Here is a 27,961-nt window from a genome sequence, read left to right as displayed (position 1 = left end):
TAATTGTAGTTTCTGCGTGATCGCAGCGGAACAGCATTAGGTTAGAGCAACCTGTTCTCAGTTGCCCTTTTCCAATTATTCCGCACATTTCAGACTGTATATTTTCATGAGCAGAATCGCTTTTTTGTTGACTTTGGCCACTTTTGCTGAAACTTTCGTGTGCCATCATAGCGGCCAGCATTGGTTAGGCTATGGTCAACCTGAAGCTATGGTTAAGTAAGAGCTCATCCTGACACAGACAGCTTCACGGTGGCAGGGGATTGAACTCGCAATCATTGACGTCTGAATCACACACCTTAACTCTCGGTTATCACGCCATGATATCAAAAATGACAACCAATGATTTCCTATCAGTGCATTGAGTTCTGTCTGATGTCCAATGAATAGTAGTGACCATTAGTTCATAAAACTGCTCATTGGCTCTCTCCTCAATCGAATGTGATCCTTTTTGCAGTTTTCAAGACCCGAATATGTGAACTTTTTCTCAAAAGAAACAATTGCTTTTAATTTGAACGGTGCAATTTAACACTTGATTTTTTTTGCTATCGATTACATAAACCAAGTAAATAATGTTCGATTCGTTTCATCATGTTGCCTGAAGACTGGAATTACATTTAATATTTGGAATCAAATTGTTTTTTATTTAAAATTAAGTTTAAGGGATTCGTTTGTCGAAGTACGCAATAGGCAAGATAAGATTTCGTGGGCTGCTACATTTTCCATTGAATCGACAATTGTCACAAATGAAAGTCTCTATATAAAGCGTGTCCCATAAAGTTGAAATCAGCGAACGTTGAAAGCGAACGTTGAAATAAGCCACAGGTGATTTTCAAATTTAAAACATGTGGAAAAAATTGATGAATGAATTTTAACTTAATGGAGAAAACACGTTGACATTCAAATGAGCACATTGATGCTCAATTGCACGTTTTTGGCGTTTTTCGAACGTTCGCTTATTTCAACTTTAGGGACAGACTATAGTCTCATAAAGTTGCAAAGCTATCGAACGTTTGAAAGGTCAAAGTTCAAATTTAAAACCTGCAGATTTCTAGCAAAACACTGTCCATTTGCATGCCCCGAGCTTTTCGAACGTTCGCTTGAGTTAACTTTATGGTATATACTTAAGTTTCAAAAATTATAGCGTGTCCCATAAAGTTGAAATAAGCGAACGTTTCAAAAGCCTCAGGTTGGAGTTCAAAGGTCAAAGTTCAAATTTAAAACATGTAGAAAAAATTGATGAATAGAAGCTTAATGGAAAAAACGTTGACATTCAAATGAACAACTTGATGCTCACTTGCCTGTTTTTCACGTTTTCGAACGTTCGCTTATTTCAACTTTATGGGACAGACTATATTTAAGAGAGTTCAAAATTAAAACAACTCGAGCAGCTCTTCGTTGTTCATTTGCAAGCAAAGTTTTTCGAACGTTCGCTTGCCTTCAAATTTTTAGGACAAACTATAGCATTTCAACTTTGTGCTACGGACTATAATATGCGCTTGAGTTTCATTCTCTTGTCTGTGGCGTTGATGCATAAGGACCTGTCAATTATGTTGAGATACGTCATTGGAGTCTAAATTTTGTTTTCTATTTTGATTAGTCTTTTTGCTGCGGAAATAAGGCAAAATTTGAATAGCCAATTAGTTGACGTAGTGCTTTTTGAGTTTATTATCCGTTAGAGAAATTTTTTTCTAGATTTATAAACGGTTTCAGTGTTATTTATGTCTGCTTCCTTGGATGTTTGTAAAACAGTTGACAAAGCCCCAATGTCTGAAGATTTGATAATGGATAACAAAACTTGTGACTTGAACGGTAACATTGTTCAAACTTCTCAACCTCCAAGTCCTATGCAAGATGAATTGGCAAAGCTGAAAGCTAAAATTGCTGAACAAAACGCGCCCAAGGACGCTGGAGATGTAAAAGCTTCCGAGTCGTTGAACAAAAAAGAAAAATGCAGCTCCATTGATAGGAATTTTGCTACAAATCAAGAATCTGGCGAGGAAAAGTTGGCCAAGCTTCAAACTCAAAAACCAGCTGCAAAGTTTGCAAACGTTTCGAACAGTGACGAAGATGTTCTTGTTGAGGAAAAACTGGATGCGACTGATAACGAAGTAGCTTTAAGCATCGAAGATGAAGAGAAAGAACCAAATGACGGGGGGATTTCGGCAGCTGTGTCCAGTGGAATTGAAGGAACTTCAGACGTTTCGGACACCCCTTTGACTGACACCACGAACAAAGACGACAACGAAGCTAATGGAAACACGAAAGACACTTCGCCTTCGAAGAAGAAGAAACTTCGAGTGAAGGTTGCACCAAGTGGCAGAAGCTTCAACAGCGGAGGACAACGGTACCGAAATCGTAATTCGGCAACAACTGAGCGAAGAGACGATAACTACAGTGGGCAACGGTACAACAATAGGCAACAGCCACCGGACGGGTCTACGGTTCCTGGAGCTTTGGGTGGATTCATCAGGTCGTTTCAACGAAATCAAAACAACGGTAGCCTTCGGCAGCCAGCTGTGAACGGAAACGGTGGGAGGTTTTATAAAGATGCACAAGTGAACACTAATTACGGTCCGAGGGGTCCGAGAAATGGTTTCCATGGAAATATAGGATTCCAAGCTCCCAGACCTAGGTTTGGGTCGTTCAGAACGCCGGGTTTTGCAAACGGTGGGATGGGGAATCGCTATAATGGAAACAACAGCGGAGGGAGCTTCCATAACGGTTACCAAAATGATTCGTTCTTCAAGCCGAATGCTCCGTTCCCAGTACCAGGAACAAGTGTATACAGCCGACTTGGAAGTGTTGGAAATGGTTATGAGAAAGAAACTGACCGATTCGATGAGCTGATCAAAACAATTGATTATTATGACAATGGAAATGTGAGTTATTGTTTTACCCGTTGTAACGTTCAGTAAAGTTTTGATGGCTTTCTCAGTTTGGCATTGCATGCAAAGATTTTATCGAGAACGTTTGTTACTGAGTTGGGAATAAAGAAAGCGAAGCAGCTTTATAAACTGATGGCTGCCTGCCATTTGTATTCCGTTTTGCATGGTTTTGAAAGTGTGAAACTGACCTTTTGAATCAATTTATAGATAGAAAAAGCCTCAGTAATTTCACCTTGCCAAAAATACTTTTCAATAATTATTCCAATATTCAAAATTTTTGGCCATGTTAACTTTTTCCAGTGCCGTTGAGTTTGATTTTAGCATAAACATTTAATTTAGCACATTAAATTTAAGTGTTTTATAACAGATAAATTGCAATTTTAACAAATGAGAACTATGCTGGACCCATTTTTTCACAATCTTATAAGGGCATCACCGACCAACATATGTATCGTATAAAAGCTTCCTTTTACAAACAATTTTAGCCAATTCGGGGAATTTTTACCCATGTGATGATTTATCTAACTTTCTGCTATTTTAACTGCCATGAAAGCAAGAATAAATTGTGAGCCTCGATAATCATGTTTATTCGCTCATATGCATTGAGAAAACAACTTTTGAGCCAAATTTGTAGGTATAATTCTGATATTACGTAGTACACTGCACAAACTGTTTGAGCAGCAGCAAAAAAATTAATGTTCGTTTTTACTTGTACTAAGTTTAATTTTAATGAACAATGTAGAATACGAAATAAACTAAGTGCTTCCTTCATGTACGGGCTCCGTTTTGCTGTTCTTAAGATCTACAGAAGCCTACCTGATTAAATCTGTGTAACCGCTACATAAAAACGGGCAACTGAGAATTACAAATGTTCCCAGTTATTTATATAGCTCTGCAAGAGGTTTTAAGCATTTTTCGCTGTCGTGTATTTTAAGATATTGAACGTTTGAGGTTTCAAATGACTTTTAGCACTTCTGACAACTTGATTTTCCGTATTCTAAATTGTTGTTCCGACCCACTTGTGGGGGGAGGAACTATATACTCAAATGGGGTTTTTTTGTTCAGTCAATTTTGGCCGATCGATATATTCATCGTGGAGAAATGTGAGCGGTATCATTAGAAAGCTGTTCCAGCGTAGAATTCAAAATTAAAAAGATTTTTTTGAATTTCGTTTTTTTTCGAGGAGTTATCGAGGATTGAAGTTTTGTGTGAACACGGGATATTTGGCATGATTTTGTTCACTTTTACTGTAAATTGTCTTCAAATTAAGATATTTTCTATAAAAATAGTATTTCACATTTCATTTCAAGCCACAAAATGAACCAATTGTTTGTTCTTAACAGACTGAAGGCAATAAAAAGACTTGTTCTGGTCTCATAGGGAAGTTCACTGTAAAAAAATCGAATTCTGTTTGAGAGCTGTATATTTTCGTATTATTGGTTACTTTTGAACTCTTATCACATCCAAATATGGATAGCTCCAATTCGCTTAAAAAAGACGTTCAGTGGATCACAGATAAAGTTTTCAGAGAAAAGCCTATGTTTTAAATGGCTCCGAAACTTTCTTCTTGCATTTTCCTACTGAATTTTTGGGTTTTACCTTTTTTTGTTGTTGTTTTCATAGTCATAAGACCTATTGCGATGCTTTATTGATTAACTATGCATGTCGAATATCCTTTTCCTCCCTTCGGGTCATATCGGAGTGTATTTATTGACTTCCGTTGAAAGCTATTGAATTTTATGGCTGTTAAAGTCCTTAAAAATAATTTTTCGAAAGTTTTAAACAAACCAATCTTTATATTTTTTCGTGAACTGTTAGTCAGCCGCACTACTGAGAGGACCCCCTACTTTTCTACTGCATAGAAAATAATCTGATTTCTGGTTTTATCTTCTAATAGTTTCAAGACTTCAATGCCACGGGTTCTCATAATTTAATATTTGGCACTTTTTATTTTTGGTTAGTTTGGATCACAATATCCTAATACTGATAGTTCCCATTTGTTTAGGGAAGACTTTCAAATGATCATAGCTAAAGTTTTCAGAGTAGAGCTTATGAATTTAATTGCTTCGACGCTTTCTTCAGGCACTTTTCTACTGAATTTTTCGTTTTTGCCTGCATTTGTTGTTGTTTCCATAGTCAATGACGTGTTGTAATGGTTTATTGATGAAATATGAAACTCAAACAACCTTGTCGTCCCATCAATTTGGCGTATTTACTGGCTTCCGTTGAAAGCTTTTGAATTTTATGGTGTTGATACTACACTACGAGTTTTTTCAAATTTCGTGGTTAATGTTTTTCATATTTGGTGATTTTTTGAAGTTATATTAAAAAAGAAGAATCCCATTGCTGTTTAAAAAAATTGAGAAAAATGCTGTTTAAAAAGTTTTTATTGAAAAGTTCACTTTTTAATGCCTTCGACACTTTCCTCGCTCAATTTTTTGAATTTGCTGTTTTTTCTCGTTTTTTGTTTAGGTAGCCGTAAATTGCTGACCGGTCGCATAAGTTTATAATTGAAGATTGATTGAATGATGTCACCCAAAACACTCAGTTTATAGCGAATAGTCTTAGGTTTTGATATACATTTTCAATTTTCAAAATTTTTCAGTTTTTCTTTTCGTCAACTTGTAACTTATTCTCACCATTGAGAACTCCCATATATTTCCTTATATTTCAAAAAATTTACATGTCTACTGATATTATGTCGTAACTGATGTTTTGTTGGTTGGACAATATGCGTTTTCATAAAAGTTTTATGAATGGCATGTTTGTTTTTTTTCTCTTATGACATTCGGGTAGTAACAGATCCAAATGATTTTCAAATGTGGCCCAAATGAGCTCATATATTTTTTTGAGTTTCTGTATCTTTAGTCCATTCAGATGGTTTTTCTAATCAAAGACAGGTACCATTGAAAGAATTATTTTGTTATAAGCTAGTGATTTTTAAGACTTTCAAAATTATTTGGTTTAATATATGTTGATTGATTTTTGAAGTTCGCCTCATTATTTCTGTGTGGACTTGTTACTTAGTCTCATTAAGGAAATTTTCCATCTGTTGTATAAATAGGAAAAAGTGAGTTTGTTTAGTTAAGGTTTTATCTGATTGCATTTTGATGTTGTTGCTAGGTGCTTGTTTTAAACTAGGAGTTTTTGCCTTGAAATTTTGTTTGTTTATTTTGTTTGTTTTTTTCGTAGTATTTTAATGGCAGATCTCTTGCGTGTTGTAATGAGGCATGGCATTATGTAATTCAATTAGTAGTTAGGTTTTGTAACAAGTTTTTAAACTCAGACATCTATTTTTGTCTCTTATTTGGTTGACAATTAAGTCAAAAATGTAGATGCGCTCGGCTCGGAACATGTGCGAACGCACATTAACGAGCCTCCTTGTTTAATATGGTTTTATGGTTGTAGAAAAAGTTGTTGCTTTTGAAAATTGGAAGAACTCAGTTTTGGGATAATCTGAGCTGCGGGAACATTGCAAGAGATTTTCAGCTTATCGTCAAGGTTTTTTGGCACGGCAAAGTTATTGGTTACTGTTTTGTTAAGCTTGCGTTTTAGGTTAAAGGGTTATTTCAAATAGTTATGAAGCGGTACCAGGACTTTCATTGATTCTCTTGTTGCTCTCAATCGAAGTTTGAAGAAATTTTTATAAATGTGTTTTCGCTTGAAGCTTGTGTGTTTTTATTCGAAATCTTGAGTGACTTTTTTTTTTTACAAAATTTAATTTTTGAGGGATCTAATTTGCTCTCGCTTTGAAATTTCGCTACATAAAGGGATTGTGAGCAGGCATTGTAGGGCAGTGGTAGAGATGTCAGACTGCCAACCTGGAGGTCTCGGTTCGAACCCCTGTTTGGAAGTTTTTGCAGCCATTAAACCTGAGCTACACCCAATTCTGAATTAAATTGCCCCAGTCTCGTTCGAAAAGATCCGACCTTTTAAACAAAGTTTTCTTTACTGTCAGGCTTGACTTCTCGAGTTTTGCGTGATCTGCATGGCTCTCGCATTCCTATTTTAAGCAGTTTAAATCAACATGCGGTAGTTAAGATCTGATAGTCAAATGAACAACGCGCCGGAATTGGCTAATTTTCTACTTCGGTTCTTGCCGATTGGCCAATATAAGCACTAATGTCATTTGAAGCCCTTTTTCTAAACCTAATGTCCCATTTCTAACACCTGGCCAAATCTCTGAATCTGAAGTCGTGCATAGATGATCCAGTTTTGATATTTGACGCCATTCAAAAAAGTTATTCGAGTGAATTTTTTTTAGTTGCGGCACCGCATTTTTTTGCAAAATGGTTAAATTCACATGTTTTTGACAAATTTAATCGTTTATTTAGGTTTAGATGCCAGTTCGTAGTCATTTTAAGAATTGGTGTTTTGTTGATTACTGCTAGGAATTTATTAAATCCGAACTTCTTCCTTTCTCGTGAATCAGTCCAAAAATGGCTCTCGGCTCCAACGAGTATATGGCAACAGGTATCGTTGCTATCTGACAGCTATTTATTATTTAGCGGCTTAAAATAAGGTAACAATTTTTTTTCGGCGTCGGCTAAAGGAACTAATACCTGATTCTGAACTTCGCGTTGACACTTCAGGTGATAAACATTAAGGCCTCTCTGGGCCAGTCTGCGCTAAACAAATTGAAGGAGCAGAAATCGTACAATCTGAGAGTGAGATTGCCTGCTACAACTCCACTGTCTGTGGTGAAGAGGGTGCTCTGTGCCAAGTTCTACTTGACCAAAATGATGACAGTCGCCAAGTACTCAACTGGTAAGAACTACTTTGGTAATTTTTTGCTTTGAAGCTAGCAGTCTATTTACACGTTGAGGAAGGTTATTTTAATTCTTTGATTCTTCGGGATAATGTTGACAACTTTTCAACTGACCCGTTACTATTGTTTAGAATGGTTTTGTCATGCGGAAGATGAAAACAATTAACGAGAAACCAAGGAACAAAAAGCTCTGGGTAAAATTCGCCCGTGCGCGTTTTAACGCTTAGAAGTTTGCAGTGCCGGAAGTCCCTATAGACATGACCCGAATTTAACTTTCGGCTTTTTCAAACTTTCGGCTAAACTGGGGTTGGGAATAAGTATCTTTCCAAAAATTCACCAACAACAAGCAAAAATTAGCTAGTTTTGGGATAGTTTTTCTATGTTCAAATCAAGGTTCCCTAATTCTGCAAAAGTCACTTCGAAATTCTGGCTTAAGATCTCGATAAATGTCGCAAGTGATCTGATTTCAAGCAGCCACGTAACCTATGCATCAGAGTATCTTCTGAATGTTGAGTTGTAGATCGCAACGCTGAGTTCTACCAAGACGGGGGATCTATGTTCATGGAGAACAGAAGCAGGAAAATTGACCTCATGTCTCAATTGCCAATTGAAGAGATCCAGTTGAGGTGAGTGGAGCGACACACATAAATTAAATTTGAGTTTCAATTCAAAACTGACCCTAAGAGTTTGCAACGCGAGCTCATTTCTATTAAATAAACTGGGGGAGATATTGCCCATAATTGCAACGGTAGTAATTTGTAACTTTAAAGGCACGTTTCGGATGAAGTTTGCTGTTATTGATAGCCACCGTCAGCCTTCAACCTTTAAATTGTAGTGAGGCGATGTTTTACGACTCACGATTTAAGCAGATTTACAAGATTTAAGAGTGAGAAAAACAATAAAAAATTTGCAATCTGATTGAAATTTTTGATCGTGCTGTTTTGTCAGAATTTTAATTGAAAACTGAAAGGTAATTGTCTATTATCTGAACCAATTAGAAAGCTCCTGAAAGCTTTTTTGACCATCTATCTAAAGCATATTTTTTTATTTTCATTTTTGCAAATGCTATTACCCTTTTGCATTAAGCTTTTTATCAATTTGTACTCAGTTTTCTTAGATCTTAGGAGTTTCGTGGTTGCCATTGGTTGCTCTAGCAGTTTTGGTTGTCTTTCAATTTGATTATATATATATATATATATATATATATATATTTGCGCCTTTTTATTAACTCTGCTAAGTTTGATCAAAAGGTTTTTGTCGATTGCTTAATTAAGAACGATTCGTTAGATTTTTCTTATATGAAGTAATGATTCGGTAATTTTTTATGCAGTTTAAAAGGGGCGCTGTTCATTTAATTTTAGTTTCTTGGAAATTTTCAATTGAAATTTTCTGCTGACAAGCACACTGCATGGGTGATTGATCCAGCAGAATTTAATTAGAATTTTTCTGAATAATTGTTCGGAAGTTCGATTTCAGCACTTGTAGATTTTTTATGTTCGTTCTTGAACAGTGGATAAAACAAGGGATTCAACCACCAGTAAAATTTATCCCTTTCTCCTAACGCTAATCGCGCATGTCGAATCGGGCCAAGTTTTACTGTTTGTTGAATCCCTTGTTTTATCCACTACTATATATTAGCTCTAAATTCAATAAAAAAATCAATTAAAATCAAAAATAAATCAAAAAATCAAAGCAAAATTTACATTTCACTCTCAGAGAGTGATTCACTCTTATTGGGAGTGATCCCCAGTAGAAAAGATCGCTCTTTTTCGCTCTTAAAGAGTGATTCACTCCTTTTTGATATCTTTTTATTTTTTTAATACTTTTTATTTCAAATTATCTATACTTTTCAATAAATTTATATTTTTCATTTTTTCTATGTTTATTCCATTATTAATAAGAAATGATACAAAATTATAGTATTTACATGAACAAATTTCCTCAGTTTGGGTAATAACTAATGGACTTACAGCTCTAGGACTTTGCCAACTAGGATTAATTGTTTTATCCACGAAGCGGTTACACCGATCAGTTATATCAGGGAACCTGCTTTGCAGATTTCTACTAAATCCTCTAGTTAATTCTACATCTGGATGTTGTTTCTTTACATGAGCCCGTACCCCATCGTATCTCACAACAGAAGTACAATATGGACAATTAACTTGAGCTGAAGTACAACTTCTACATGTATACTTACCCTCATCAAAATTATTTAGTGGTTTCATATAATTACACTTATTACAACATCTAGTTAATACTTCTGAGCTTGGGTTAAGGTTAGGGTTAGGGTTAGGGATAAGGTTAGGGCTAGGGATAAGGTTAGGGTTAGGGATAAGGTTGGGGGTAGGGTTAGGGTTAGGATCTGAGTTAGGGTTGGGGTTAGGATCTGAGTTACAGTTATAGTCATAGATAGAACCAGAACCAAAACTAGAACTAGGGTTAGAACTAGAGTTAGAATTAGGGTTAGAACTAGAACTACGGTTAGAATTATGGTTAGAACTAGGGTTAGAAATAGAATTAGAATTAGAATTAGAACTAGGGTTAGAACTAGAATTAGAACTAGAACTAGATTCATTTTTTAAAGAACCCCATGGGGAAAAATCATTAGCACAAATACCACTTAATATTATTTTACCACACATACATTTATCAGTTTTATCTTAATGACATGATTCATAATGATATTTTAAACAAGCAATGTTTCCATATTTATAGTTACACTCTAAACACTGTAAAAGCATTTATAATAGGGTAAACTTTAATATTTACCTAATCCTTCACAGGGTAATATTTAACCATGATTTCAATTAAATCTTTAGTATTATCTTTAGATGTGATACACTCTGCTAAATATTTATTTCCTAACGTATTGAGTGTATTAGTTTTACATCTCTTATCCAAAATCAAATCAAGGTCTAATTCTTTTTTATCTTTAACAAAATTTATAATCTCTTCTCTAAAATCTTCATTATGTATATATAGTTTGTTTAAAAACTTTCCTCCCTTTCTATTCAAAATTCCCACCCTTCATTGACGAAGTCACAGTTACACTGATCATTAAAACTGCTTCCCCGATCTATATATTCCTCTTGGATCATGGAACCTGCTTCGCAGATCGAGGAATCGGACTTTGTCCGTGTTTCACCTTCCAACTCTTCTCCATATCCAACATTAACTAATGTATTTACTCTACTCAACATTGTGCTTGCTCCCATTGCTACAGTTCCAGCATTTCTTGATATTGAATCAGGATAAAAACAATTATAAATAAACCTGTGCCTATAATTCCACCAATTTTTGATAAAATTTTCATACCCTTTCCCTTAATCATCTCTTTTGTTAAAACATCATTCTGAATTTTAATATTATTTAAAGTAAGAAGTTTATTAAAATAAAACTGATAATTATCATGATTAATAACATTTCTATCTGTTGCATTAATCATTAGTGGTTTCATATATGCTATAAGTTTTTTTATATCTTCTCTTTCTAAATCATCTTTTAAACTAAGAGCTTTCAAATCAAGGAAACCAACTCTTGAATCATATATCATTGTTCTATTACTACTAATGATAATAAAAGTATTTTCCTTTTTATTATATTTAATTATACCATATCGAAGTTCATCTGACATTCCATCTGTACAATTATAATAGTTACTATTTAATTCACTAATTATTTTATTGAAGTCATGTTCACATTTATATATCTCATTAAAGTTTTTAAATAGGTCAGGTCCATTATAAGTTGTTAAATAAATAGTATCACAACTCAATCTTGCTGTATTAATTATTTGAGCTGGTTTATGACACATTAATCATTTGAATATTATAATGTCTACCTTCTGTAAAATAATAACCTATATCTTTATTTAACCTATCACCCATATCAAGTACTATTACACAATTTTGAAATTTATGCATATTATTTGTGATCATATTTATATCACATTTATTAAACCCAGTAATATCACATTTATTAAACCCAGTATAAAACTTATTAGACTCGGGATCTATCCAGTCTCTGTCATCTTTACAAACTATAACTATGGACCTTTGGTCTTGAACTTGATCGGTGTAACCGCTTCGCGGATCTTGATCTTGAACTTGATGTTGAACTTGATCTTGAACTTGATCATGGTCTAAGTATAACTTTAAGTATTGTCTAAAAAAATATGTTTTACCCGTTCCAGTTCCACCATAAACAATAGTATGTAGTGTTGACTTTTCATATTCAAATCTAACTAGACTCCTATTCATAAATCCACCAAAGCTTTCTTCTAGTTTTGTATATTTACTTGGTCTTGAATCATATATTATATAACAAATTCCAATTATAATAATAAAACTAAAAACTGCACTACCTGTTTCCATTTTTATATAATAAATGTAGATTTGATTTAGATTTAGACTTAGACTTATAATTAGTTAGATTTAATAAATGTATTATAAAATACTCATCCTAACTTTTGAGGAATTCAATAATAAATTTAACATTGATAATAATGCTTTGAGTGATATCAGAATAAAAGATATAGGTAGATAAAAGATAAAAGAGATGATAAACCAGAAATGTTAAGTGAACCTAACTCTAACATTATTGTAAATCTACATCCAACTGAAGGTACACATTGGGTTTTAGTTATAAGAAGAGAAGGTGGTCCAACATATTACTTTGATAGTTTTGGTGTAGAAACCCCACCATTTTTCCTAGAAGAGTATGTTGATCTAGGCTCTAATGAGAGAATACAACAATATGATGAATCTTATTGTGGGGCTTATTGTTTATATATGATCTATCTTATTGATAGACGATTTAGAATTAAGAGTGCTTTGAATATTCTAGTTAATCAATGTAAATATCCAGGAATATATAATGAGTGTTTTTGTTTGAATTGTAGTAGAGGTGATGTTAACGATAATGTTAATGTTAATGATAATGATAATGTTAATGATAATGTTAATGTTAGTGATAATGATAATGATAGTGATATTGTCATTGATAAAGATCTACGAAGTAGCTTTGCTAATAATGATGATGTTAATGATAATGATAATGATAATGATAGAGATAATTTTATATATCTATTTGATGAAAAATATCAAAAGAGTAAATCTAATAGGAATAGCAATAGTAATAGCATTAGCAATGGTGAAATATGGACGAAGTCCCATAGTCCTACTAATAATATCCGTGAAGCGGTTTCACCGATATCTGTAAACATAAATGATGATCTATATTCATGGTTAAATGATGATGATATAATTACTGAAGCTGCATTGCCAGATAACTTTAGATGTATAATATCTGGTCCTAGTGAATGTGGTAAGACATTCTTATTGAAAAAACTAATTCTAGCTAGTATATATTTTGATAAGCTATACATCATTGGACCTACTGTTGATCAGTACCATGGTATAGAAAGAATAAACCCAAAAGCAGATGTTGAATTTATTAAAGATATAAAAGATTTACCATCTCCTGATAAACTACCCAAAGACTAAAGAAACTAATGATATTTGATGATGTTAGAGCCAAAGAACCAGTTATTAATGAATACTTGTGTAGAGGTAGACATAATAATTGCAATATGATATATCTTAATCAAAACCTGTTCTCTCTGGATAGGCAGAGTGTTAGAGAGAATAGTAATCTATTTATTTTATTTGAACAGAGAGGTAAAGTCCTCATATCTATATATCAAGATTTCTTTAATAATGTTGAACTTAGTTATAATGATTTTGCTAATATATGTAATAAGGTATGGAAAGAGCCTTATAATTATATTGTCATTGAGATAACTAAAAATAAAAATATTAATGGTAAACTAAGAATTAATTGGGATCGGAGAGTTTTGTAGTTTAGTTTAAGTTTAAGTATCAGGGAACCTGCTTCGCAGATAAGTGTAAGTCTAAGTACAAGTCTAAGTATCGGGAACCTGCTTCGCAGATAAATATAAGTATCAGGGATCCTGCTTCACAGATAAGTCTAAGTGAAAGTATAAGTATAAGTCTAAATCAAACAGACCGTCGGTCTGCTAACTATGTTAGATGTAAAGTACAACTTAATACATCACCATTAAAGTCTATAGGTCTTCCATGCTCATCTTTAATATGAAATTCTATATATTCTATTCTTTAGTTACATTTTGATACAAGATATTAGTTGGTATAAGTATCAAGTAACCTGGTGGTTCAGTTAGATTAAAAGTATATAGTATGTCTGTATCTTTACCATTATCTTTAGCTCTAGATATCACATTACAATGAATGTTAATAGTACTAAAACCCATAATATCAATAATTTTCGGAGATTTATATCTACCTTATAAATTATTCTAAATCCTAGTAATGAGGCTAGTGAGTTTTCTATATCAAAGCTGAGTGCTCCTTGTTTTGTTTCCATTAAACATTTCATCGTATTCCTATCAGTTTCTATTATAACATTACCATCAGTTTCTTCTTTTATTAATTCTGCTATATCAGTTAACTCATTTGCTCCGGGTGTAATAGTTGAATATTGCAACGGGATTCCTTTATAATTATAATTAAGTATAGATGTAATGTTTGGGCTTGGGGTAGAGATAGGGTTAAGGTTAGGGTCAGAGCTAAGAGCCCGAGGTAAAGCTTCATCTTCTATAACAGTACTAGCATATAAGAATTGATTATTTCTCCTATTCACATTAAACACCGAATTATAAACAGATAATCTAATTAAACCTAATTTTGTTGTATTAAGTATAGGTTCACTAAAGTTAAACTTTTCTGTTGGCTTTATCATTCTAAAGTTAAGTGGATGCTCTTCTTTAGTTTTAGTTAAAGCTTCGTGTATATTTTGTATTTCTCTTAACATTAAATTGCCTGTCATTTTTTATCTAATAAAAATGGATTTTAATTTGGATACAACTTATGGTTATAATAATGATCATAAAAGTAAGATTATAAAATATAAACCTAATAATCTAGCAACAACGAATACGGTTAATACCAATATTAATATCATACTCAATAGAGAAGAGAATCACTTAAGTTTGCGTGATTCATATCTAGAGATAGTTTGTTGTATCAGATGATGCTGGTGGTGTATTTGCTAATGATGCTAATATTAGATTAGGTAATTATGGTATGATGGCATTGTTCAGTTCAATTAAACTTGAAACTATTGGTGGTAGGACTATTGAATATATAGATCATTGTCATCCTAATCTATTGACGTATAAGTTATTAACTAGTTTTGGTGATGAATATGAGAGTGGTTTTGTTAGAAATCAGGGCAATAGAGATAGTCAACTTAAAGGTGACCATATTGGGGCAGAACGAAGTCATATGTATATGATGGTTAAGATGAGTGATCTATTTGGTTTCATAAATGATTTAGAAAAGATTATATATGGTTTAGGATTTAAACTAATATTAAAAAGAAATAATAATGATAGAGCTCTATATAGAGTTAATGCTAATCCTGGTGCAGTTGCTAATGATGGTAATATAGAAATTAGAGATATGCCATGGTGTGTGCCTAGTATTGATCCTAGTAATGATATTAGAATTATTGTGCAAAAGGGTTTAAGTAAAAAGAATAATGTAGACCTTAGTTATTATGAAAGAGACATTTTATAAGAATGTACCCAATGCTACTAACTTCTTGTTTGATCTAGGTATGGAAAGTGGTATGGAAAGACCGCAATATATAATAGTTGGTTTTGAAAATAATAATGTTAATGAACAAACTCATGTTGCAAGTACATTTGATGTAATGAATGTTACTGAATGTTATTGTAAGATTGGTAGTGAGTTTTATCCCGAGGGTAGAATGAATATTAATTATGGTACCAATAATTATAATGAGGCTGTTAAAGAGATTGTTAGCTTTAATAAAGATTAGAATGGGCTACCACATAATATAAAACCATATATAAATCATAGAACATTCAAGAGTAGTTATAGAATATATGTATTTGATACTAGATATCAAAGTGATCATATAGGTCCACAACCAATACAACTTAATTTTAAATTTAGTGCTGCAGTTACTGATGTAATATGTCATGCATTAGTAATAACTAGAAAGGTTATTAGTGTTAATAGTGATGGTAATAAGATGGTTGATATTATATCATAGTTATAATTTAAGTCAAAGTTATAACTCTAGCGATAATTATAATTTTAGATATAACTCAGTTATAGTTTAGATATAACTCATAATATAGTTATTGTTATAATTATATACTTATACTTATACATAACCATATACTTATACTTATATTTATAGCTAGTCAACTCTAATTGTTACTCTTGTTAATACCTAACTATTTCTTACTAGTATTAACAAAACCTTTAGCATAAATAATGTCGAATTTCTTTTTATTCTCTAGAGCCAAGCCTCTAGCTTCAAGCTTAACCTTGGGCTTGGGCTTAACCTTAGGCTTAGGCTCAGTCTTCTAGCTTCGCTCGCGGGTGGAACCCGTAGTCTTAGGCTTAATAACAACAAAGGGGTTATACTTTTTAACTTCCATTATTTTTTATATATAGAAATGAGTCTTTTGAATAAGTTCAAAACTAATTCATATTGTGTTGGAGGTAGACATTATATCGGTACTGTTAATATAAGAGGAGCTATCACTTCAAAAGGTACTAAAATGTTAAAAGGTAATTGTGTTTAATGTAGAAGGAATAAATCAATGACAGTATCTGATGCAACAATAGAAGCAGAAGGACTTAAAGATTTCTTTAAAAGTGTTGGTAAAGCTACGGTTAATTTTGGAAAGAAAGTTGCTAATAATCCAGTAAGAGCATTAGAAATAGCAAGTAAAATAGGAAGTGCAGCTGCATCTAGAAACCCTAAAGCAGCTCTAGCGGCTACACCTGATTTAATTAAATTTGCAACTACTGGTGAACGTATAAAGGTCGTACAAAAAGGTAGAGGGTTATACTTAGGTACAAAGAAAAGATAATTATTTGATTATGATTATGATTATGTTTGTATTTATGTTTATGATTATGTTTAGGATTATGATTATGATTATATCCATGATTATATCCATGATTATATTATGTTTATGATTATGATTATTGCTATGATTATGATTATATATTTATCGATAAATATTAATACTAATATTATTATTACTAAAAACATTGTTATTACTAAGCACTAATATCTTTAATCTAAAAAAATACTCAACTTCTTATATCCTTCATATAACTTAACAAATTCATTATACTCATCATTATCTATTTTATTATCATTCATTGATTTAGTATATAGTTTATTAAACTTAGCACTAAACTGTGTACTTAAAATATACATTTGTGAATACTTTATAATTTTATTTCTAATTTTAGTATTAATTGTTTTTGATAATGAACCACAAACAGTTGCTGTAGCAAAAGCTGTTGGTATAGAATAAGCTAATCCTATACCTGTTAATGAAACTGATGTTGGTGTTGCAGTTGTTGCTATTGATGATAATACTATTTCTGTTATCTCAGCTATGTTAATATAATTCTTAAATCTACTTAACTTCTTATTATAGTTATTAGTTTCAGTTTCATAATAATTTCTAATATCTTTTATAATGTTAATATTGTTGTTAAATTTATTATTAGCTTGAATCTTTTCGTTTATCAATCTTTCTGATACTGATGACAAATCTGGATATAGTAATCTCTCACTCGGTGCTGTTGGATTGGTCATTGCTTTGCTTATTTTCATTAATAATGAAAGAAATAGAAAGAATTCTTTTTCTTTCATTATATCTTCTTGATTAAAACTATAATGCATCTCAAGTCTCTCTTTATTATCAAGTAACTTACTTTGTAAAAGTATAGCAATTATATATTGTACTATAACACCTAAGAGATTTTTTGTATTCTTTCATTTCTCTCAGACCGTTAGTAAACATTTCATCTAAGTGTATGTTAGTTATATTCTGATTAAACATATTATTATCAAATTCTTGCTTTAATTGATTATATTTAGAGATAGTATCTGCAGCAACTTTATTACAAAACTTAACAGTATTTCTGACTTCATTTGTTGATTCAATAAACTCATTAATTAGTTCTTCATTAACTTGTGTTTCATTTAGTTGTAATGTTTTAGTTGTAACTTTATCAAAGTCACCCTTTCTTAGTTCAGTTATGTTTCTACGTAAAATGCCGATTTTATTAGAGGAGGATATTAAGTTATTGTCACAATACTCTTTATTAACAACATCTTTTTCATCGATAGGAGGATGAACATTTGTAATTTTATAGGTATCCTTCATATCAATATCATCATTATCTTCTAGGAATAACCCACGAGCCTTACTTAGTGTTAAGTTGTTTGTGGATGTTGATGATTTATGTTTAGCTTGATTGAATCTATTTCTTGTCATCTTTGTATTTGTTTACATATAATTAGAATAATAATTAGTCTTGTAATTAGACTTAGTCTAATTGTAAGACTAATTGTAAGTCTAATTACAAGACTAATTATTATTCTAATTATATGTAAACAAATACAAAGATGACAAGAAATAGATTCAATCAAGCTAAACATAAATCATCAACATCCACAAACAACTTAACACTAAGTACTAAGACTTAACTAAGTACTTAATACTAAGACTTCTTATAGACTTAAGACTTAAGACTAATTATAATTAGACTAAGGACCGGAGGTCCATATTTAATGATTCCAAAACCTTATTATTAGATTCAAAATCAAACTCAGATTTTAATAATTCCTGTTCGTAATATTTACCTTCTATTATCTCACCATTAATATTTCCTATTTTATAAGTTGGTGGTTGTGTTTTTAGAACTTCATTCACTTTAAACAATTCTCTATTCCAATTAGAAGTGTAACCTTTAGAGAAGATATTACGTTTATCTACATTTCTAACATAATCACCAACTTTAAGTTTAGGTTTAATATTCTTAAAACTAAAAATGTATTTAACTTTATCAGGATTATTAGAAGCATCAACTGGTGTCATTTTAATTGTTGAGTGAATGTTATTGTTATATGTTATAACAGCATCATTTAATATATTTACCCAATTACCATCACCTTTGATGAACATTGGTTCATTAATTATTTGTAATAATGTTCTATTGAATCTCTCTATAAACACAGCCTTTAAATCACTAAGTAGAATATAGTTTTGTTTCATATTCTTCAAGTAAAGATTTAAATGTTTTATTGTAAAACTCACTACCTCTATCTACCCATAACTTTTCTGGTTTTCGTCCTTCTGATAGGATTGTTTTAAAACCATTAGTTATAGATAAACCAGATTTATTCTTTAATGGAATAGCCCATGCATATTTTGTGAATATATCTATAACTGTTACTATAAACTTAAAATTATTATTGTATTTACTTAGAGATGACTTATCAATTAAATCAGCTGACCATGTTTCATCTTTATATAGTGGTATTATTCTTTCTCTTCTAAACTTTGTTATTCGAGGACTGAATACTTCTTTAGCTAGTTGTTGTTGTTGTTGTTGTTGTTGTTTTTCTATCGTTTTATTTATGGACATAGTCATCTGTGAAGCAGGTTCCCTGATAGCTTCGCTCATTTACCATAATTAAAAACAAAATTATCTAGGTGGTCTTGATTAATAATATTCATAGATAATAGTTGCTTAGATGTATCTAGCATTTCATCATATAATCCATCATGACCAGCTTTTGTTTCTAGTATTAATAATTCTAATCTTTCTATTAAACTATTTAGGTCTGGGTTGCTATTTAATCCCCTACTATATACATCATCTTTTGCCCCCATTATACGTTTTATTGTTCTATATCTAGCACTTTTCTTATCCCCCTTTCCTAAATATCTAATATCAAATAGAAACCTTTTAATTTTGTTTTCATCTTCCTCAATATTATCATATGTTACATTTGATTTAGTAAGAAAATCACTAAATCCTTCTGAAAACTCGTATACATTATCCCTAACTAAAAATGCACCCTGCTCTAGAGTTATATCAACACCATTCATTTTATATCTAGTAGGTAAATCTATGAGTTCTTATTTTAATTGAGGATTAGTTTGAGCCCCCATGTCATGAAGAAGTTTGGCTGTCTTATAGCACCAGTTTTTGTTGATACAAAGACAGCAAATCTTGAGTCCCCTTTAATGTTTCACCAATCTTGGAACCAGTTTCATTAAACTGGGAACCAGCTTGCTCGATCATCTTAGTTTGTTTATCTAACTCTTGATTTTGCCAATCTATTGCTCTTAATGTTTGTTCACTTAATGCTAGAATCTGTTTATTGTTTGCGTTTATCTGCGAAGCAGTTTCACTGATAGTTTTGGTTAGAGGATCAAATAACTCTTCTATTTCACCATAATATTCTTGTTGTTTTAATTTATCTTGTAATCTATTTCTTCTGTTTTGTTTTTCTAGATTGTTTAATTCTATAAGTTTATCTAGTTTAGTCATTTTATTTATTGAAAAATTATAATAAGAGTAAAAAATGGATAATGAAAACAGCTTCTCTCTTAATCTAAAAATATGTTAGCTTGTAAAAGACGTTGTAATACTATAGATGAGTTTATTGATCATATTAAGGAACCAAATCATGATGATTTAATAATTTCAACTTATTCTAAATATGTAGATGGGGCTGGGAAGATAATAAAATCTAGAATATAATAAAAATATAATAGCTGGAGCTACACATAAGAATACAATCATGGGAGACACTATGGAAAAATATATGGCTCAGATAATGATTTATAATATACTAACTACCAACCATATGGATGTAATGAATGAATTAGATCTATAATTATTTGTTATAAAAATTAGCAAAGCTCGTTATATAATATAATAGCAACTTCATCTATCATCATTAATGGTTAGTTCTAGAATATTATTAACCAGTAGGTCTTTGTCTCCATCTAATGATGCTTGGCGGATCATTTTTATTAAATCTCTTTTGAATAGATATAGATTCTCATGCGGATAACCTTTTTTATTGTTTACATAAAACCTTTTATCATCAAATCTATTTAAACTAATCTTACTTGTTTTTGTTGTTGTCATGTTATCGCCAACTTTTTGTATTCTACATTCATCTACTGTTCTCTGTGTATTATTCATTAATGCATCATAATAATCGATGTGCCTAGCTTTATTATGCTTCCTTATTCCTTTTTCTTTAGTGTTTTTAGGATAATTTTTGAAGCTATATGTTTTGGGGGACAATGCTATAAATTCCTCAATAATCTTTTTCCCAGCTCGTGCTTAAACTTGCCGGGGACTTTATTTTTAGTTTTTATAGGTATGTCTAGATTACTTAAGTCCATATGCTCATCACTAACTTTACCTTCACTATAACTTAATACGAAACTGTCCGTATCCATATAGTGAAGTGTTAGATCTTTGAGGTATGGTTGTAGAATATTATAGAATACATCATACATGTGTAATTTACTTAATTCTAAGATAGTAACACCTACATATACTGGAGAATCATATTCTTTTTTTTTCTTTATATATTCTATTTGGCTATAATCTCTATCTAATTATATTCTTAAATGTTGGTTCACTTACACTTTTCATTATCTTGTCTTCATCATGCAAAAACTTGAGTTATTCATTAATTTCCTTACATCCTTTTCTGCTTCAGTTTTAGCTGTTGCTCTTTTATTTGTATTGTTTTGTATATAATCGCTACATATATAATCTTGTTTAAATTTAATTACTCTGTATTTTTGTTTCTTTTACTCCCATCTTAACATAGAACTTAACATCCTATAATGAACCATATATTCTGTTTTGTTGTTTTGATCTAAGATTAATTTCTCGGATCTTGCTTTACTTTCTCTCTTTGTCGGTAGCCCAATTCATTATCATTTATCTTTCTCTTATTAGGCATTAGTGCTAACTGTTCTGTTCCCTCTTTACATTCATTAGTCTAATCAATATCACAAACTATATAGTAACCATGATCACTATCATCTGGAGTATTCAATATTACATCTAGAGTAGTAGTAGTAATAAACTCAAAATCCTTATAAGGTAACTTTTGCATCATTGCATAACCATATAGGTTGTTTTCGTCTATGTACCATATATTTCTATTAATAACTTTATCATTAGTATTAGTATTAGTACTAGTATTTAGTATTAGTATTAGTATTATCAATAGTATTAGCATTAGTATTAGTATCACTAATATTTTTTATGTATCTCCCATTATTCCACATATACCACCTCTTTGCTCCAACAAAATCATCTAGCATTTGTTTATCTTGTAATGTATCTAATGTTACACCGCTTGACATTAACCAACAATCAAAACTATAACCTGGGAGACTTACATAGTGTAGGGGATTGAGCTTGAATTCTTTCATGCTTAGTTTAACATATTCATTCATGCAATAGTCTAATATTTCCACATCATTCTGTAAATACTCTATAGTTAGATCTTTACCAGTTTTATGACTGTTTTCATTATTAAAGTTAACTACTTCTTGTGTTGGTAATTTATTATGTAGTGAGGATTTGAAGTCTTCTATTTTTAGATTACCTATAAGATTATTATAGGAGTCTAAACCAAAGTATTCATCAAGTCATTCATGGATATAATGTTTTAGTTTTACACCCATTTATCTTTGCCATTCGATCTAGGGGGGCATAGCTAAGAAGTTATAACTATCTAAGAATTTAAGACAACCAATGCTAAACATCTTAAGACTTACCAGCAGCTAGTGGTATGTTATCTACTTTTCTTTTATCATTATTCTGTTTGAAGAGCTCACTATATAGCAGATTGAAATCATAGCCAGAGCCATTATGGAATATTACTGGAATGAAGTTTTGTTGTTTGTATCTTAGATTACATATTTTACATGCTGGTCCTCTATATTTACCAGTTTCATGACAGTGATCTCTTACTTTATTAATACATGTTTTGCTGCAGATATGACAAGTGTTATTAGTTTCATGATATAATTTATCTTCTTCTGTGAATATCATCTTTTCATTAAGTTTGAAATTAATCTCAGTTTCTATTTCTAACAGATCTCAAGCAAGTCTTTTGATGCAGCCTAGACGGAAGTAGTGTTTGAAGTTACCTTGCCAGGTGTAACCCACTGCTATTGGAATATGTTCAGCTATTACATATTTTAAATCATTAGTTGAGACTTCAACAATGCAACATTCTATATCGGCAGTTATAATGTTTTTTATATTCTGACGTTTGTGTTCATTTACAAAAGTAATGTTTTTTCTTAGCACAAACAATCTCTGGTTTGAATGAGGTGCTGCATTCGTGTTTATCATATTTAATTTGTGAGTTAAACCAATAGGTACACCTATCACAATAATATTTTATTTTTATTTGGTCGTTCTAACAGGGTTTCTATCTTTTTTTATTAGGGAACAGTGTTCTATTTGACCATTACTCCAAACTAGTATTCTTACATCTTTTCTATCTTTATTAAAATCATCCACTTGTTTAAACAATTCTATTTTACCATTACCACAAGGTGTGGCTTCTAAATTCTTCATGACATTCTTTACATATAAACCTAATCTTAGAATAGATATTTTTTTTAGTTTCAGTTTCTGATTTAGTTTGTTATAGTTTTAGCCCTAGTTTTAATATAATCATCTTCATCGGGATTATACACCCTCTCCAAGATTTCTTCTTCTTCAGACTCGAACATTTTCTCCAATAGTTCCTTATGTTTGAGAGCATAAGATTGGTGTCTGTATAAACCCTTCTTTGATTCAAAGGATAGATTACAGACATCGCAGAAGTTTATGACACTAGTATTAGTTGATTGAGACATGATGTATTTTTTTGGAAATAATCAAAAAATAATTTTTCGAAAAATGAAAATGAAATGCAATAAATGTATAAATAAACCTTGGAAAGAATGTTGTAATAATTGTAAAGAATTAGAATATTCTTGTTATGTATGTAAAAATATGGTTAAGGTTAAAGATTATATAGAAAATTTGGGATATCATTATTCTGATCCTGATCAATATCTAACGTGTATTATGTGTAATGTTTATAAACATATATCATTATATAGATTTAGAAATAGGAAATGTAGACTATGTATTTATCTTCATAGATATAGATATGGTTACACTAGAAATCAATTCAGAGAGCATGTTTATAAGTATAATATTCAAGAAGACATAGAAAAACACTAATCACTGTGTTTCCACCGATCTCAGTGTTTTTGACTGTGCTATTTTTGTTCGCTTTCTTTCATATTTAGCAACCGCTAATAGTATAAGAAGTCAACAAGCTTGGTTTAACATTGCATTACACTGCTTAGCAGATCGAATGAAAAAAGCATGTCATGCTAAAATGGCCGCCGCCGTTGACAAAGAAAGCCACCACCACTAACAGAATGAAAACAAGTAAAAATTTCGAATATATGATACCCTTAAAAATTAGCTAGTAAAGTGAATATTTATTAAAATCTTTATTTAATTTTTAATAGATTATACAAATCATTCAATTTGATAGGATTTAATTATTATTTTACTTTAAAACATGTAATTACTTGGGAAATGATAACTAATTTTAAGTTAAAAATCATGTGAGAAAATCATGTGAGAATATTCTAGAAAAAAAATGTTCTAGAATAATTCTCCACGTGGGGACCTTTTTCTCCACGGCACTTTTTGGCTACTCATGAGTTTCACTTCACAAAAACTAGCGAAAAATTTTAAACCATTTTCGTCATTTGACGAGACTTTAATAACTGGAGCTTTATCATCCACTTCTTTATCTGAAGAGAATATAAACGAGTTGACTAATTCAAGAACTCAAATGATTACATTTTGTAAGGAGAACAAATGCAAACCCGACAACACCGCCGAACATGAAAGTGAGACTGGAAAACGAACTAAAACAGAACTCTTCCAGTTGTTCCTCTCCAAGTTCAAGAAGGACCTACTAAGTTACGAGCATCAGGAAACACTGGACAAGTTTGAAGTGAATGTGCCGGAATATTTATCTTTCCACAATAAACTCAGGAGTTCATTCAATATTGGTGAATTTGAGTCTTATCTCACCACAGTCAATAACATGGAGGGAAAGCTGAATCGTTTATATCTACTGACAATTTCTGACAGAGGATACATATGGGGGAAAGTGAAACAAGACCATCAAGAAAACAATAAGGATATTCCTTGGAAACAACTGCTGAACGATAAAGGATATTCCTACTCTACCATCCAGAGTTATATCAACTTCTCTCAGGCGTGTGAAAGCTATCCGAGAATCCTAGTCTCAACAGACTACTACTCAGAATGGAAAAAGTTCCTAACAATGTTTTTGGCAGAAGTTCAGAAGGATAGCCAGCTACAATCTAGGTGCATGACAGAACTACAATTTTCATAAATGATAATGAGTGATTGTTTATTCAGAAAAATATTTAATATTAATATTGGTATCAATATCCCTACAAATGATACATTAATATTGTTCAGTCAGCTTAATATTAGACTTCAGTCAGCCTAATAATTAAAATTAAGTGTTCAAGCATTCTGTAGTTGCACCCTCCCCTACAGTTGCCATTAAGAAAGGTCGAGCAGTACTGCCGTAGCGTGGTAAAGGCGAGTCAACCTTTTATCAAGACCTCCCAAGACTCGGCTGAAAAATGTAACCAGGTACATAGAATCACTCAGTTAAACATCGTCTCCTGGTTAAAGTCAAAAATTTTAAAGAAACTTGTTTCTTATTATCCAATTCTAAGCAATTTTGAGTTATTTTCAGTCCATCCGATTCTATTGAAAAAAAACTTTGAGATGATTAACCTGATTTATTTCAGTATAGTTTGGCATATTAGATATTAAATTAGGCTTAAATCTAGCTTTGAGAACTTTTGGATATTAGTGTATGATTTGCATAAATTATACTAGCTATGTACATTTTTGTACACAATTGTGCGTGAAGTATGTATTTATAGTGGTGAATATAGTAGTGGATAAAACAAGGGATTCAACAAACAGTAAAATTTGGCCCGATTCGACATGCGCGATTAGCGTTAGGAGAAAGGAATAAATTTTACTGGTGGTTGAATCCCTTGTTTTATCCACTTTTTTCTTGGTCACTTCTCCTTTTCCTCGGTTTTAACATTTTTGCGAACTACCTGTTGCCAATAATTTTTCGTAGTCCCATTTTAATGGACTGTTAACTGCTCTTTCAGGTCTTGTCTGATAATTTTTTTCTGTAATTGTTTCGAAGCTTTTGATGTAAGTAAGAGCTTCGTTGGGTTGATTAGAATGGTTAATTTTTACTTGAGTCGTTTCCGGAATTCTTTCGGCTTTTCTTACGATCTGTTGACATATGATTTTTGAAGTACATTTGGGTAGTGGATTAAGTCAGGCTGAAAGAGGAAATGGGGAGTGGTTTTGAGGCGTAAAATGTCAACCCAATTTTTAAAGTGGAAAAAGGTGCTATCACTTTCTCGACGATTTTGTGCTCGTGCGACTTGTTTTTTCAGGTATTTGACCGGGTTAATGGCTTTCCTAGTCATTTGCCTTAATGACTAGGAAATCACTTTTTCGAACTCAATTTTTCTAATGGATGTATTTTTAAATCCATTCATTCAATGATTTAAGCAATATAGTGAATATAGTCGAGATCAAAGGAGCAAAATCTAAAACGAGATAACCGATAAAATTTCATTTGAGCGATTTCTAGCTGACATTAGAACTAAACTCAATAGCCTGGAGTCTAGATGCTGAGTTCAGCAAAATTTTAGAATCTTATGAAACGCAAATAAGAACAAATTAAGTAACAAATAGAACGCCAAATTAACCCAGAACACTAACTTCTGGCAATCCGCTTTTCTGTTTCAATTCCGACTATTTGCGGGCAATTTGCTGGCTATGTTCGTCGTGTTATAGGTCTTTTCAATGCAAAAATCGATTGGATTTTGCCCTTGTGATTAAATTAGTGTGATCTATATTACGTTCACAATTTTACGTTAGCCGTGAGGTGGTCATGATACAAGACGTATCAGCGGGAGATCAATGATTGAAGTTATGGCGCCCTCTAAAGTAGAATGCAATATTGTGCAATTCTTCTGTCGTTCGTCAATTGTCGTTCAAATTACAATAATGTTCCCTGACTGTTATTTCCATGTAATTACTGAAAATAAATTTTGTAGGTGTTTGAACAACCCGAATCTGTTCTTGAGTGAGAGTGAAACTCTTCACACCATGCTTCAAAGACACCACTACTTGCAGAGGGCCACGCCTCAAGGGGGAGAGGTCATGTTCGTACTCCGATAGACAAATGGCCAAGTTACGATAATGCCATCAGTGCAAACACCACAAAACAATGGATGCTGAACTGAGGAGTAAAACCGTGCAATAGATTATTTCAGCTTTGTTCGCAGTATTATAAAACGTTGTTTTTGATGTAACGAGATGTTCAGATTTTTTTTTTTAGTTTTAAGTAGACTCACTGCTTGAGCTATAAAGTATGAAGCAGTACATTGATTGTGCATTATTTTGACTTTTGCTGAAAGATGGACGCAAACTTAGTTATGAAAGAAACGTGAATAACATAACCTCTGGAAAAATAGTTACGATAGCTGTTTGATGCTATATTGATTACTTGGAATAGTGCTATATTTAGTTTTAGAGTTTTAATCTTTGTGTTGAGAATAATTGAATACTTGAATTGAGAATAATTGAATACTTGAATTGAGAATTATTGAAATGAAATGATTGATTTGAATCAGCGTATAGTTAACCTTTACTCTCAGTGCTATATTGTACTTTGTGTTTGTATCTTCACTTTTGAGACAAAATTGTCTCCAATGACCATATCTAAAGCAGTGCTAAAATGCAGTATCATGTTGAGAAACATATTTTTGTACGTTGTGCGATTAATTCAACAATTTCCATTTGATGCTAAGTTTGATAATCTTTGAGAGTTTGAAATGCAGTGCATAGTTTTACGACACTCTTAGTAACAAACATGTGAAAAGAAGGTGTTGATCTTACTCTTTTCATGTCCTTTCCAAGTCTTTTTAGGTTTTATAGGTGATAGCAAATTTTTTTGCCTTTACTCAGTTGTCCTACCTCAAAAAATTTATTCTGCACTCACTGACATGAGTACTTTGAAATCGTGGAGTAATGATCGATGTGGAATGGTTATTAGGTTGGAGTAAACTCATGTTCGTGATTTTCCAGTAGATATAAGGAAATGGTGCGCAAAAGTAATTACAAGAATCCAGAAAATATTGTTCTGAAGTGATCACATTTTGAAGTGATCGCGTCTAGTAACAATCTCAATATATTGCAAGTCAGGC

The 27,961-nt window shown here is 31.9% G+C and overlaps 1 protein-coding gene across 1 annotated transcript; it reads left to right on the top strand.

Annotated features, from left to right (window-relative positions):
• Window positions 1-1,562: 1,562 nt before the first annotated feature.
• On the top strand, window positions 1,563-27,652 carry LOC142337786 (uncharacterized). Its single transcript, XM_075387301.1, has 4 exons — window positions 1,563-2,879; window positions 7,478-7,652; window positions 8,174-8,279; window positions 26,810-27,652. The coding sequence occupies exons 1-4, from the start codon at window positions 1,719-1,721 to the stop codon at window positions 26,931-26,933; spliced, it is 1,566 nt and encodes a 521-aa protein (XP_075243416.1). The 5' UTR covers window positions 1,563-1,718; the 3' UTR covers window positions 26,934-27,652.
• Window positions 27,653-27,961: the final 309 nt, after the last annotated feature.

Source organism: Convolutriloba macropyga, chromosome 4 (assembly GCF_964194025.1).
Source record: "Convolutriloba macropyga chromosome 4, txConMacr16.3, whole genome shotgun sequence".
Classification (NCBI taxonomy): Eukaryota; Metazoa; Xenacoelomorpha; order Acoela; family Convolutidae; genus Convolutriloba; species Convolutriloba macropyga.
This window is presented reverse-complemented; position numbering and strand designations above follow the sequence as displayed.

Coding starts and splice junctions, on each gene's coding strand:
- LOC142337786 (XM_075387301.1), top strand. CDS start 1,719: ATGTCTGCTTCCTTGGATGTTTGTAAAACAGTTGACAAAGCCCCAATG. Junction 7,653..8,173: donor AGTCGCCAAGTACTCAACTG/GTAAGAACTACT, acceptor GTTGAGTTGTAG/ATCGCAACGCTGAGTTCTAC. Junction 8,280..26,809: donor ATTGAAGAGATCCAGTTGAG/GTGAGTGGAGCG, acceptor TAAATTTTGTAG/GTGTTTGAACAACCCGAATC.